The following is a 15,233-nucleotide window of genomic DNA, read 5'->3' as shown; positions in this document are numbered from 1 at the left end:
GCAAGAAATCGTGATAGGATCAGATCTCACCAATGCACGAAGAAAGCGGCAGTAGTTTGGAAGCCATTCCTCTTTATGGGTGGATTAAGTAGTGTGAGGCAGTCATAAAGAGGTTTCCACCTTTGCTCTGTACAAGATATGGTGATGAAGAAGGTGGGTTGTCCTATTTGTCGAATCATTGCGAAGACATTACATTTAAGCTTAGCCTTGTAATCACATGATGTGAGCAAAGTTTCAAAATCATAGTCGCCACGTTATGGTTGGAGCATTTGCTCGATATTGGTGCTCCCTTGGACATCACGTGCGTGCAACTCTTTCCCTTACAGTTTGCCTTTCCAAAGATGCACCCATATGGAGATCAAGACTTTGCCACTGATAATTTTTATAACTTTGAAAAAAATGTTTTCAAGTCCCAAATGCAAAGTGTTTGTCTTTGTTTTTCAACTCCCACTGAGAAACTTTTTGATAACTCTTCACATGCTTCATCATCAATACACTAAGTGGGTGCACTACTATGTGTATGCACACTATGATCAACAACTTGTTGTGAAGAGTAGATTTTGTGCACAAGCGTATCAGATCCATCAATTGTGGCCTCTTCAATCTCTTCTTCTCCTTATAATATAACATCGGGCACTACCTAGAAAGTGGAAGTCCAAGAGCCATTTATAGAGACATTGTGCTCAACACAGAGTGGAGTTTGAATCAAAGATGTCAAAGCTCCTAGTACAATTATTGGATAAACTGCTCCACTACGAAATGCATGGTTGAACTCTGATTTTTGTCTCACTCCAACAAGGATGCTTGCGCGCTCATCAGCAAACCGTGGCAAAATCTTTTGAACCCTAGTTAAATAACATTCACAACACTTCCACGCAAACCATATTGTCCTTCATAGCTAAGCTCTCGTATTTGGACAAAAGTGATACAGATAGAGACAAGGTGTTTCTCAATTGGATTCAATGTTGTGACTTCAAGAATATCTTTATTGAACTCTAAGGCATCGTGCACACAAAGAGTGGAGTTTTTTGGGGACGTAACCTTTGCTTGCAATATACACACACTCTTGTATTGCTACATGAGTTTGCTAAAGCTTGACCTAAAATGCTTTCAAGCCTAGACATTCCCAATGAAGTTAAGCAACGCAAATTTCTCCCAAGGACAAGTGACCCACAACAAATATAAGAAAAAGGTGTATCAAGGATTTTCTCTGTATATTTTTTCTTTTATGTCATTGAGGAGTAGAGCCATGTTCATCGCGCAACAACTTCCATAATGATTTATTTATTTTTTGAATTTGTTTCAAGGTGTAAGGGCAAGCTGCCTACAACTGAAACCTAGATGCTATCTCAAGAGCATTGGAATGTGGAAGAGAACAAAGAAAGTCAACCAAGCTCATCGTAAGCTCTTTTGACCACACACCGTTTTCATTTAGAGAGTACTATTTTTGAAGGAACATAAACATGCCACAATCAACATTAAAGACAAGTAATGCATGTCTTTTTGAGACCATATCTCCGAAAGGATAATGATTAGAGATTTCTTAAAAGAATGCTCATCAAATATATAGACAATGCACTCTTCTCTTAACACTCGACACACGAGAGAAACTAAGTGCATTGATAAAAGAAAAGATGTATTTCTTGTACTCAACCCAATGTAAAATTGACATAAGTGCAACTTTCATCTAGTGTTTCAATCATGGTATCTTTATCCCAAGTTTTAAACCATACTTTCAATGTTTCTCCATTGTGGCTAACAATATCTTGCAAAATAACTTGCACAACGTATTCTTGTGACATATTCAATGAACTATCATGACCAAACATGAAGATAAGAGCAAACAATACATCTTGATTTTGACAATATTTTTGTTAAAAAAGAAAATCTTTTCAAAGAGAAACACCATTTACTTCAAAACAAGAGTTTGAATTAAAGATCATTGTCTCTAAAAAGCGGCACAAAATGATGTAAATCTATGTCTAGGATAGTTCCAAGGATTGCAATAGTAAGTTATCAACGATGGTGGCTTTTATGAGAGATGGGAGGCAAGAAAGATATGAGATTACAAAATGGTTGGTAGATAAGAGAGTTACCAATTTCTATAGTTCAGGCTTGTCACTAGTTACATACCCTTGCTTATCAATCGTGAATATGCCAACTCTCTTTACATCAAGAAGAAAACACTTCAATTCAACAAGGTTGCTCTCATATAGCTGCAAGAAACTATGTGTGGAGTCGAAGCACCTGATCAACAACTTTACTATGCAACACAACTGAAATTGTCTTTCTCTCATGATTAATTAAGCAAGCTTGGAGTGCAAGAACTCCATCAATATGGATTGGAGCTTTGACATCTAACTTGATTGCCCTTGCATAAACCACAAACGTACTCAATCCAAGGCTGTCCACATTCGCCACTTCAAGAGTACCAAAGACCTACACATTTTCAAAACATAATCATAAACAATTCATAAAGGATTGGCACATAAGAACTATAAATATGTGCTCACCTTGTTTCCAAAGCCTAAGAGTGCAAGCTGTTTCGCATGTATATCTTGCAAAAGCGGCTTCAACCTCTCATGCAAAGGGCACAAAATAGTGTAATCTACAATTGAGTCCGTGTTGGAGAATTGCTTGAAGACATTTACATTATACGCGACGCATGCATAAAAGCCATGCTCTTTAACTTCATTGACCATGTGATGATAACCATCCCTCTTAGATGGACAAACACAAGCTTCATACACAATACACAAATTAGAGAACCAATTGGGAGCTTAAAAGCATACAAAGAGCTCGATCCATCACTCTTCACGACACTCTCAACTTGCACAATAGTGAATGCAATAGTCGGAACAACATCATCCAAAGATGAATCAAGATGCACTAATTCTTTGATTTTGTGCTCGGGGAATAGAGAACACACAATCAAACTTCTCAGCTTTCACAATCGAAGTAGTAGCATCAACATAAAGAGCAAAAGGAGAAGTTAGCATTCTTTCGCCTAATACATGCACCCTCTTATGTGTAGAAATCATCAACTTCAAAGCATTCAACAAATTGAGAAATATATCTCTTGGTGACAACAAAGGTGACAATATGATTAGACAACCTATCACTTAAGTTTACCTTTCAAAATCTATTATATGAGGCATTCTTAACCTTGTAAGTCCCATACTTGACTAAAACCTTTCCCTCAAAGGCAAAGCGTAAATCGATGACATCAGAGAGTTCATAAATAAGAAAAGAAGGCAAGGCTTTGCAGCCCCCCTCGACGACATTGCTGGAGGACCTCTAATTTTGTTTGTACCTCGGCAACCCCCAATTAAATGTCCTACAAGCAAGCAATAGACTTCAACCCGCGCTCTACCTGGGAGAGAAGATAAGTTACCCTAAAAACACAGAGCTCACCTCAACGAAAGCAACAAGAAGATCTTGATAGAATGGCACCTCCAGTGATTGAGCTATGGGTGCACCTTCACCAGAGGTGGACCACACACAACCAGCAAAGCAGCATCATGCTATAGGAAGGAAGATCCAAGACATAGAAGAGAGAAGCTCCATGGCGTGAGAGGCGGCCGAAAATGATGAGTCTAAAAAGGAGTAAATAATCATAAAGTTCTCATAATCCTAACATGGCCTTAAGTACCCAATAAAAACAGGACACAAGATGAGACCCATCCAATCAAACTTGAAATATAACTCACCACTCATGAACAATGAAGGTAACAATCTTTATTTTCAAAGTTTTTTTTTAATATAATCTTTCATTTTTTATTAGCAAAAAGGGAAGGCATCACTAAGGCCTCACCCCTTTGGGGCAGGCCAAAAACAAAACATATATAGGTATAATCATAAAGAGAAACAAAGAATCACATCCCAAGTACAATGGGCGATCCTTTTGTTATCTAATAAAGTTGAATAAAGTAATGTAATCAAATAGTTTGAAATTTTTAGACTTTTGTCATTGGTATTGAGCTCTTGCTTTTGGACTCCAACATGTGCGCGTAATCGAGTAGTTGTGGTCCGGCAGAGAGACAGGCGAGTTGTTTTACACGTAGCCTCTTGATTTTGAGTCACCCGCTCGTTCAGTGATATATCTGATGACCATTTCCGAGTGGGTTCCTCCCGTCTCCCTCAAGGAGGAAGATTTCTCACGATATTCTAATTTTGTAGCAGGCACGACAGGCTTCGTTGGAACTGGCGATAGGTAATCAATCTTTGATCTCCTCTTCGTTTCTTCTCTTAAATTTCATGGCAATAGGTAATCAATCTTTCTTCTCTTCGTTTCTTCTCTTAAATTTCATGCAACCTTTCAATCGAATGCATAGTTTATGGTTAACGTAGGCAAATGCATACAAGTATGAAAGTATATTAAAATCTACAATTAAGTGTTATCTTGATTAAATTCCTTAAAGTTTTTGACAGGCAGAGGAGGATACTTGTTTAAAATTAATATCCATCATTCAGTTTTGGCTCAGTAGAGATGATCTTGTTATAAACAACAAACAATTAGCCATCGACCTCGATGACTACGGGAGGATGGATTGTTTTTTATATGACATGGAGTTCTCCCCAGTAGAGGCTCGGGATGCCATCAGAGTTGATATGTCCATCACGTATCGTGTCTTTACAGACATCGAGAGGGTAAGTAGTTCTATAAACGGTAAGCATATTCAAATATATGTGTGAAATTTAACTTTTGTTTCTTGTTTGTCAGAGTGTGCTTCGCCGTTTAAGGTATATTGGGAAGGGCGGTGAATCTTGAGGGTGTATGACTTGCCTCAATTCGTCTCTCTTAGTTAGGTAAGTAGCTAGCTCTAAAGGTTTAAAAACTGAAGATATAAACGTTACACTTTCACAAATCTTTACTTCTTTTCTTGCTTGAATGCGCTACGTTGTATGAGACATGGTTTCTTTTATTTCCTTGTACAAAGAGAATGAGAGGTAGAGACGTATAGAGAGAGAGAGAGAGACCCAATAGGGTCCCAATGGACCCCCCGCACTGTTGTCGATGTGGTATTTGCTTTTGATTGCGTACAAGCAATACCTCAATGTAGACTTTAATGACTCAATGGGGAATGTCGCCGCGGTAACTCTTCAAAATGAAGCACCTCCAGGGTTGATTTGATGCAGCTTTGGATTCGTCTCGATGAGGGGTTGCTGATGACCACCAAGGGGTTGATTTGGGGCTGATTTGCGCTCTTGATGTGAGAGAATCAAGGACTGAAAGCTGGCTGCAAAAATGCAGCTGGTCCATTGCGCAAAGCATGGCTAAGAACACAGATGATGAGGGAGCCAATGATGGACAGCAAGTCAAGTTGGGAGAAATGTGCAACGGAGTTTTCTAACGCTAACTATTATGACCCATTTGATAAATCGACTGGACCGACGCAATCCTCTAAATGAAGTTCATAGCTTTTTGGATGTATGTCCGTATTACAGGCGGTTCATTCGAAAGTTTGTAGAGGTTACTTCTCCGTTACACATTTTGACTCGAAAAGAGGTTCCTTTTTCTAGGGGACCATCAAATATTAAAACATTCCAGATTCTAAAGAAAAAGTTGACGACTTCTCCAGTTGTACCTTGTCCAGCCGCCCGAGTTTGGGGCCGGCCGGCCACTCGCTTGAGTTGGACGCCCACCTTGGGCACTCATATATACGGGGCCAGGGGGGTACACATTTCATTATCATCTGATCATTGTACGGGTTTTATGCTCTGGTAGTCAAGGAGGCTGGTCGCCCCCCTCTTCCCCATCTGCAACGTTTGTGTTCTCTCTCTCTCTCTCTCTCTCTCTCTCTCTCTCTCTCTCTCTCTCTCGCACACGTGCACTCTCACATGGTATAGCAGCTTCAGCTATCCATGGTTTGAGACCAGGTGCTTCATCAACATTATGTTCTTCTTCCAAAGGATCGGACCAACCAACTTTGGAAGGATCGGACCAACCAACGTTTTCTTCAACAGCCAGCATTTTTGCAAATGGAGCAAAAATCTGCCAGCGTTTTGCAAAAAGCCAGGCAAGCAATGAAATCTGGAGAGTTTTCATCACGGAGATTCGCCTTCTCAACCTGCGTTTTCTGTTATTAACATGGCGATCACCAGATCTGCAGCCAGTGCTGGCCATTCCTAGGCTTTTCATCGCCAGAATTGCCTCCTTCTACCTGCGTTTTGGGCAGCCACCAGTACCTGCGTTTTCTAGACAGAACGGCAGCGTTTTCAGCAGAGGAGGTGCTAAGCCTTGCCCTCTACAGATATTGCCTTCCTCACTGGCTTGGCATCTGGTGCCTTGCCGGCCCCTATCCTCTCCGTTTCCACCAGATTTCAGCCATACACACCTGCTGTTTTTTCTCTGTTTTCAACCCACCAGGAATTATTCTTTTGATTCCCCACCCTCCCCAGAACCTCTGCAATGCTCTGAACCATACCGGGAGCATACGAGCACGCTGAAAATCGCTGGACAGCAGCGTTTTCATCACATCGCAGTTGCGTTTTGAGGTGGACAGCAGCCACATGGTTTGTGTTTTTCACAGAGGATGAAGTTACCTCCTGCCAGATTAATGACTGTTGCAGTACACGATATCTTCGACATCAGCTTGATCATCCACGGGTGTACGATCCTTGGGAGATCCATTCATTCCAGCCATCATTCGGGGGTTGCGCACTCCAGAGGAGGTGGTGACTCGTGGTTTGTTTTGGACACACCCATGCACTCATCAGAGGAGTTCACACGAGATATGGCAATGCTCATGGCATATGGGATCCCGACATTCCCAGAGAAGAAACCACCATCTTGTGTGGACAAACACTTACCACTTGACCTCGACACATCAGATCATTTGCTTACACAAGAGCATCTCCATGGACTTAGAGAGAGGATCTTGAATCTCTTCTTGGACAGGTTCATTGCTTGAATCTACAAACTGGAGTGGGGCTTCAGTGCTTTGGACTCTCTTAGAGAGTTTACCCACGAGATGCGAGAGATCGGCATCATTCCGTGACTACATCCGGAGTCACCCGGAGCTTGGCTTGGATGGTAGTGCAGTTTCTCTTCTGCACTTCTGATCATTTGGATTGCTACCTTCAGAGTTGCTTACACTCACCCTCGGTAACCTTATAGCAAACTTATCCCCCGACCTCGGCAGTAGGCCACTCCCAGCTCATTTACACTGGGAGCCACACCGAGATGCGGTTTGGTGGCGTTGTTGGCGCAGATTTTGTTTTGGTTGACACCGGAGGATTGGAGATAGGAGATACAAGCAAGATGGCACAAACAAATTGGTATGGGCTTTCCTCTTCTCACAGATTATTCACAACGCAGACTGCTCAGTCTGGCTTCCCTACATCATACAGAATGCTTACGGTGCAAACAGCTTGGTTTGACCACACCTCTTCTCAGAGGCCCATCACAACGCAAACTATTGAGTCTGGCTTTCCCCTCATCTTGGATTACCTTACCTACTAACAAGACACCATCCGGTGATGGTCCATGCCGTCTCTTAGTGACTGCTGCAGCTTACGGTAGCTTCTACAGTGTAGACTGCTTAGTCTGGCTTTCCTTGTTTCCGAGGATGTCTACGGCGCAGATTGCTACGTTTGACCTTCCTGGAGTTTTACAAAGCTTAGCCACCTGGCTACCTTGGGTTGTAGATTCATGCATTGACAAGTTTCCGATCATTCTCATGACGGTTCCTGGGCTTCTCTATTTTCTCCAGACTGATTTGACTACAGACACCGCAGATCCTATTGGGTAAAACACTTGCAGGTCTATTGCCACTTCTTTCACAACAAGGAGTTGTTTTCACACTCAGTTTGGGACCTTCACGCAGTATCTTCACCTTGTATCGACGGAGTACAACAGTTTGCTACACTATTTGTGACGGCACTTTATCATAGAGATCTCTCAGAGGTTGGGGCAACCTAGACTGTTGATACACTAATGGAGTATCCTTCAATGGACATCGCAGCAGATATCTTTATCATTTGTCTCACGTCTTCGACTTCATGCGGTTTGTTCAACATCCAGTGTTGAGAGGGGGTGTTAGACTTACACCACTCTGCTACTTCACATAGGTTTGGGGAACTTCCTTGTACAGCTAGTGTCTCCAGGCTAGCCACCCATAGCATAGGTTGTACCTTGTCCGACCCCCCGATTTTGGGGCATGCCGCCCACTTGAGTTGGACGCCCACCTTGGGCCCTCATATATATGGGGGCAGCGAGGTACACATTTCATTATCATTTGATCATTGTACGGGTTTTATGCTCTGGTAGTCCGGGAGGCATGATCGCCTCCTCTTTCCCATATGCAACGTTTGTGTTCTCTGTCTCTCTCTCTCTCTCTCTCTCTCTCTCTCTCTCTCTCTCTCTCTCTCTCTCTCTCTCTCCTCTCTTACGCTTCCGCACACGCGCACTCACATTGATATTACCATATTTGCAAAAGCCATTTGAGGTTTACTGTGATGTGTGTGGTCGTAGTCTGAGGATGACCTTCATGGAGGAGGGCCATGTTGTAGCTTACGAGAGTAGAATGTTCTCGCAACCTGAGCGAGTTGCACAGATTTACGAAAAGGAGCTATTGGCAGTCATCCATGCTCTTACTCAGTGGCGCCATTTTCTATCACAAAGTGATGACGTCGCGTGTCCAACAACTGGAAGAGAAATGGTCGAGTGGACAAGAGACGACAAACTTGAGGAACTTACGCTACAGGGTCGAGCGAGGGGGCTTCTTGAGAGTCCCTTTGGGATGGAGCATCAGCCTCCATCTATGTCTGCTGTTGTGATGGAACACGAGAAGGCCCTCTGAGGAAACCCCAACAAGCAATGGCAGAAGGTCAATCCCTTGGAGCAAGTCGAGAGGCGCCTTCAGGGGGATAGGAGCCAGCGAACGAAACAAGGAGGGATGGAATCGAGTGGGAGGGGCAACGCGAGGGGGAGGAGGAAGCGAGCGGGGAGGCAATGCGAGGGGGGAGGAGGCGAGGAAGCAGCGCAGCAGGGAGGAGGGCTGGAGCGAGGGGGTAGAGCACGAGAGAGTGGGGGGAAGGGCTGGGGTGAGGGGGCAGCGCGAGAGCTGGAGCGAGAGGGGGGGGCAGCGCGAGAGCTGCAACGTAGGGGTAGGAGCGGGACATCAACAGCGAGCGAAGTGTCTATATGCCTTTTTCCAATCTTTTAGCGTGCCAGCTTTTGTCTTTTAGGTTTCCGAGCCCCACGACTTTCGCCGACAAAGCAAGCGAGCCTCGCAGTAGAGGTGGACCGGCTCCAAGCGACCTCCGTCATCTACAAGATCATCGGTACCCGCCCTAGCAGAGGAGAGGTGCGTGATCTTCTCCAAGCCCGCCTTTTAAAAGAGGTGGGCAAGATTGAAGATACTCGACGTTCAGCTTCTTGAGCGTGGCTATTACCAAATAGAGTTTGAGACTCCCAAGATGGCGTCCAAGGTCATTGCGATGAGCCTCCTCGCCATCCGAGCAGTTGGAGCTCATTTTCGACAGTGGCACCATGGTTTCGACCTAGCTACCGACGTGCTTGTCGAGGAGGTAGACCTTCCCATCTCAATCTGCTTCCCCGGCATGAGAAGGAAGTACCTTCCATTACTATCCAGAATGGGCTCGGAGATTAGGACTCTTCTGGAGACACCTCGCACAGCAGCCTCCGTAGCTGCCAAGGCAGCTGGCATTCCCACCGTACGTGTTCTGGTTTGGTACACCCATATCCTCCCGAAGGTCATTCTACTACCTGGGTTGGCTCCGCCAGAGCGTGGAGTATTCGGGCCTCTCGAATCAATGTTTCGTTTGTCGTCAAATGGGTCATCTTGCGAAGGCCTGTCCACGGAGGAGGCCTCCACCTTCACCTCAGGCTCAGCCCCAGCCTCCTAGGATTGGCCAGCAACAGCAGACAGAGTCACAAGGTACTCAGGCAGACTCACCCTCCAAGCCCTCTCACCACACGAGAAACCTAGGCGTCACAGATCTGGTGTAGATCTTGTGGCCGCTGGCCAAGTTCTCAATGACACCTCCAGACTCGACAGGATGTAGACACATTGTGGTACACTTCTTTGCTGACACGTAGAGCCCCATCATGCTATGTATACATACATGAGGACTCTTGGACAAAGGAGGTTGCCCTGCACACGGCATGCTCTTCTTGGGCCTGGGCTAGACAGTCTTTGTCACGCCTATCTCCGGGACGCTCAGATGTGGATTACTCCCCATCCAAACCAGCCTCGAAGATAGCGTGGTTAACTACTACTACAGCATCAATTCTCTCTCATTCCCCATGAGGATTGTCTCATGGAATGTGCAAGGATTAGGTGGGTCCCAGTTTCAGTGCCAACGGGGTCGATTGCGTCAGGAGCTTCAGCGATGCCTTGTGGGCGGAGAGATTGATATTCTTATGCTGCAAGAGCACCATCTTTGTGTGAGCCGCATTAAACAATGTGGCCAGCTTTTGCGTGGGCGATTTGAGACATTTTGGTCAGCTGCATTTGGACCTGGTGGTATCCAAGGAGGGGTATGTATGACTATTGCGGACTCTTGGTAGCAAGCCATTGTGGATAGAGGTATTATTGTGCCTGGCAGGGCTCAGTGGATTACTATGCAGGTTCACGGTTGCCTCCTGGGTTTCTTGAACATCTATGCGTCCAATGTGGCAAGTGCACGTGCAGAGTTTTGGTCTCACATTGCAGAGTCTCTGCCGCATGCAGAGCAATGGAGCATTGGGAGTGACTTTAATATGTTAGAGGACCCCTCAGATAGGATTGGTGGTAGCCATGCTACTGTGCACGAGCTGAGTTGGTAGCCTGCGAGAGGCTATGTATGACTTTGAGGGTTTTAGATGTTTGGTAGCACTCTGGCTTTGTGAGGCTCCCTGACAGCTTTGCCTTCTCTCGCTCGGACAGCAAAGTGGGAGGAGTGAATCTATCTCAGATTAGATCGCTTCTACGTTAATGACCGCATCTGTGACTTGAGTGGATCAATTTGCATCTTGGCTAGGACATCTTTTTCGGACCATGCACCAGTGATCCTCACACTGACAGATAGACAGAGAAGGGGGAGCACAATGCTACGCATCCCTGAGAGGATCTTGTTGGACTCAGAGATCAAAGAGCGAGTGGTGGCTCTTTGGACAGATGGCTTGGACACAGACTCTCCAGCTGACAGAGTGGCTTCTAGACTTGCTCAACTTAGTCATTTCTTTCTCCAAGAGTCTACGGCCCACCTGGCTGCAGCGAGGGAGGAGAAGCAACGTCTCCGTCATGACGTTGCTTCCTTGCAGAGGATGCAGGAGCAACACCAAGACAGTCCTTGGTTGAAGGAGCAATTGCAGCAGGCTCGCCAGAAGCTTGTCAGTATAGAGGGAAGGCGTCACGAGTTTGCTTTCCATCGACAAGCATCTCAGTGGACCCAGGTGGGTAACAGAGTGACTGGGTTGTTCTTTGAGGTAGTGGGACCCCGTCATGCATACACCAGTGTCAACCAGTGAGGAGACCTGACGGGTCAGTTGCTTTAGAGCCAAAGGATATGCATGCAGTTACTACCGACTTCTACCGTGACTTGCTGTCGGCAGAGTCTTAGTCAAAGTGTCAGGATGCATGTAGAGAGCAAGTTTGGACACATATGCCTTGTCTTGTGACTAAGGAGATGCGTTAGAGACTTGAGCTACCTCTCCAACTAGAGGAGCTTCATGTGGCCCTCAGAGCACTTCCCCGTGGTAGTTGTCCCGAGGAGGATGTTTTTCTTGGAGTACTGGGACTTGTTGGGAACAGACCTTTGCAGCGCTTTTCAATACATCTTGCACACAGTAGAGCTCTCTGACAGCATGAGTGAGGGTTTGATCTACCTCATTCCCAAGGAGGGAGGCTCTTTGGAGGAGATTCGACAGTGGGGCGACCCATCACCATCCTCAACTCAGCCGACAAAATTCTAGCCAAGGCTCTGAGCTTGAGGATTCAACCACTTCTAGAGAACATTATACATGAGACCCAGACAGATTTTGTCAAGGAGCGCAATATCCTTGACAACATCTTCACTTTTTGGGAGGCGTCGTCCCTCGCTCGCCTTCGAGGTGAGGATCTGGTGATACTTCTTCTCGATTTTGAGAAGGTCAACGACAGAGTTGACTGGGACTTCTTGGAGGGTACTCTACGTAGGATGGGCTTCTCAGATGCTTGGATCATAGGTGTGTCAGCTCTAGGTGCTTTTGGCAGGTGGCAGAGGAGATCGTTTCATGCTCATGCTCGATCAGACACGGTTGCCCTCTAGCCCCCTTCCTCTTTCTGTTCTATGATGAGACGATGAGCAGATTCTTGGTTTCACCGCAGGTTGGTTTATGTGGCTTAGTGCTCCCTATTCGGGACGATGAGCTATTGGATGCTGAGTTTGCAGACGACTCAGCTTTGTACTTGGAGGGCCAGGAGGCCAACTTGCACAGGTGTAAGCAGGCTCTAAAGACGTTTTGTTGTGCATCAGGCGCACTAACCTGGGCTGGCAGTGCTCCTCCACCTAATTGGTTGCCAAGTGAGGGTTTTAGATGGATTCCCCTAGGGACTGCAATTTGCTACTTGGGCTATCAGGTGGGCCTCGACTTGTCCCCTGAGAAGCAGATTACTACATTGGAGTTCGACACGACTCTCTTTGGCAGGCAGAGTTGTAGTGGCCAACTACGTGTTGTTGGCTACTATGTGGTACATTACATCTTGTTGGATCTTTTCGAGCTCTTACGTCAGCCAAGTAGAGAGGCTGATCAGGAATTTTCTTAGGTCAAGACGCGACACTCAGATAGCCCGGGCCAAAGTAGCATGGCAGGTCATCACTCTACCTTGATCTCAGGGGGGGTTGGGGATCATTGACCCAGCACAGTAGAGTAGATCCCTTCTTGGGAAGTTTGTTGTCAGAGGACTGCTTCCATGGGAGGAGCCCTCGAAGGATTTTTTGCTTCAACGGCTTCGAGCTCGAGTGCCTCAAGCAGGAGGCCCTTGGAGGTGTCAAATTTAATTGACTATCCACCTTCCTTAAACTCTCGGACTTTCTTGCTTTTGTCTTCTAGAAAGTCATACTGGTTGGCTTTATAAAATTTCTTCTTTGCGTAAAAGCTGCTGTCATCAGAGTCCGAACTTTGTGAAGACGAGTCCTCTGTAGAACTGTCAACCACGGGGCAAGATTTAGGCTTCTTTGCCTTTTTCTTGCCCTTTCCGAAGCTTTGCTTTTTGCATTTTTTGTCTTCTTCGCTCGAGTCAGATGAGCTAGAAGAACTGTCAAAAGAAGAAGAAGAACTGGGTACTCCTGCAAATCAAACACGCTTCTTTTGCTTTCTTGCCAATTCAAAAGTAGACTAACGACCCAAATAACACGGAAGTCGGCGTCTTTGTTCTGGTTTTTGTCGTGCTTTTTAGCTTTGTTCTGCGCGTCAAAAAGCTGAGCAATTCGTGCATCAACCACCTCTTCTAATTCTTATTCTGTGTACATCCTGGGAGTAGGAGGTTGTTTGAGCGCCGGTTTGAGGAGTGGCTCCGTGGTTTGCCGCCACTGTGAATTAACCTCGTCGAAGGAGGTCTGGGTGAAAAATATTGCAAGTTTAGGGTCCTTCGCAAAATTCGTCAACTTTGTCACATCATCGACCAATCTCCGATGTTCCATCTCTTCAAGCTCCGTCTGAGTAGACCGAGACGGACCGTACTCCTCACGTGATCTTCTACGTAATCTCTTCCCGCATCTGCGGATGCAGAGGAAGTCGACTATCCTTTGCGAATCAATAAGTGCCGCGTAAAAAGGATCGGATTTCCTGGTAGAAGAGAAATCGGCCATGCTCTGATACCACTGTAACAAACTTAGACACTCCAAGTCAAGAATCTACCGCAACACGAGAGGAATTCACTTCAAAACAGTTCACAATTTGATTCGACACAAGCCCGCCGGCGGAGTTCCGTGCTAAAGAGGTATTGGCCCCAAAGACTGGCGCCCCTTTCGGTCTTTCTTTTTGTATTAAAATCTGTGCTCAAAGTACAAGGGAGTGATTGGGTCTCACTTTCAAACTCTGCGTCCAGATGCTCTCAGAAGTGGGAGCCCAAACCACACTCATAAAGAGTTACAAGGGATGCCAAAAGCAGAGCCCTAAAAGCTGCCCATAAAAAGCTTTCAAAAAAAACAAAGCAATTTCACTCTCAAGCCTTCTTGAGTAAATAAAGCAATTCAAATAAAGCCCTCTCTCTCTTGCTAATTGCGTAGAATAAAGCAGGCCAAAAAGCTGTCATACGTTGTTGCTTTTCCGTACGCTGTCTGCCACGTGGCTGTCCGTAATTTTCGTCTCAATTTGCGGGTGTTGACCGTACAATAGTGCCACGTCATCATTTCAGCCTGTTTTCCCCGGGACTGTCCATGTCAAAGGGGAAGGTGTGTGTATACATGGGTTGCTACGTCACTGGGTTATGACACAAGATTCCCCATCGAGTCGATAGAGTCTACACTGAGGTACTACATGTGTGTACATTCCATTTACGCAATCAAAAGCAAATACCACATTGCCAACATGTGGGGAGTCCTTGAGAGGATTCGTTGGGACCCCATCGGATCTCTCTCTCTCTCTCTCTCTCTCTCTCTCTCTCTCTCTCTCTCTACAAGGAAATAAAAGAAACCATCTCTCATGCAAAGTAACATACATTCAAGCAAAGAAAAAAGCAAAGATTTATGAAAGTGTAAAATCTAGAGCTTCAATTTTTAAACCTTTAGAGCTAGCTACTTACGTAACTAAGAGAGACGAATCAAGGTAGGTCATACACCCTCTAGGATTCAATACCATTCCCAATGTACTCTAAACAACGAAGCACGCCCTAGCAAACAAGAAATAAAAGTAAATTTCGCACATATGTTTGAATATGCTTACCGCTTAAAAAACTACTTACCCCCTCGATGTCTACAAAGACACAATATATGATGGACACATCAACTCTAATGGCATCACGAGCCTCTACACGGAAAAACTCCATGTTAGATAAAAAACAACCTATCCTCCCGTAGACATCGAGGTCGATGGCCAACCGCTCGTCGTTTAGAACAAGATCACCCTACTGAGCCGAAATTAAATAAAGGATACTAATTTTTAACAAGTATCTTCCTCTGCCTCTCAAAAACTACAAAGAATTCAAGTAAGATAACACTCAATTGTAGATTTAAATATACTTTCATACTCATATGTATTTGCTCTACATTAGCCATAAACTATGCACTCAATTAAAAGATTG

The 15,233-nt window shown here is 45.2% G+C and overlaps 1 protein-coding gene across 2 annotated transcripts in view; it reads right to left on the bottom strand.

Moving 5' to 3' along the window:
- Window positions 1-1,924: 1,924 nt before the first annotated feature.
- The window catches only part of LOC147418101 (uncharacterized), a 41,789-nt gene continuing 28,480 nt past the window's right edge, over window positions 1,925-15,233 (bottom strand). The window contains exons 2-3 of one of the 2 annotated variants that reach the window (XM_086506744.1): window positions 2,514-2,740; window positions 1,925-2,439 (exon numbers count right to left, since the gene is read on the bottom strand). In XM_086506744.1, coding sequence (XP_086362870.1) covers window positions 2,227-2,439; window positions 2,514-2,702 — 402 coding nt within the window. In that variant the 5' untranslated portion in view covers window positions 2,703-2,740 and the 3' untranslated portion in view covers window positions 1,925-2,226. The remainder of the gene's footprint in view (window positions 2,440-2,513; window positions 2,741-15,233) is intronic. The other variant, XR_015187261.1, reaches the window with a different exon arrangement.

This window comes from Adiantum capillus-veneris, chromosome 30, assembly GCF_014529385.1.
Source record: "Adiantum capillus-veneris isolate H3 chromosome 30, ASM1452938v2, whole genome shotgun sequence".
NCBI classification, from domain to species: domain Eukaryota; kingdom Viridiplantae; phylum Streptophyta; class Polypodiopsida; order Polypodiales; family Pteridaceae; genus Adiantum; species Adiantum capillus-veneris.
The sequence above is the reverse complement of the archived record's forward strand: the minus strand, read 5'-3'. Positions and strand labels throughout refer to the sequence as shown.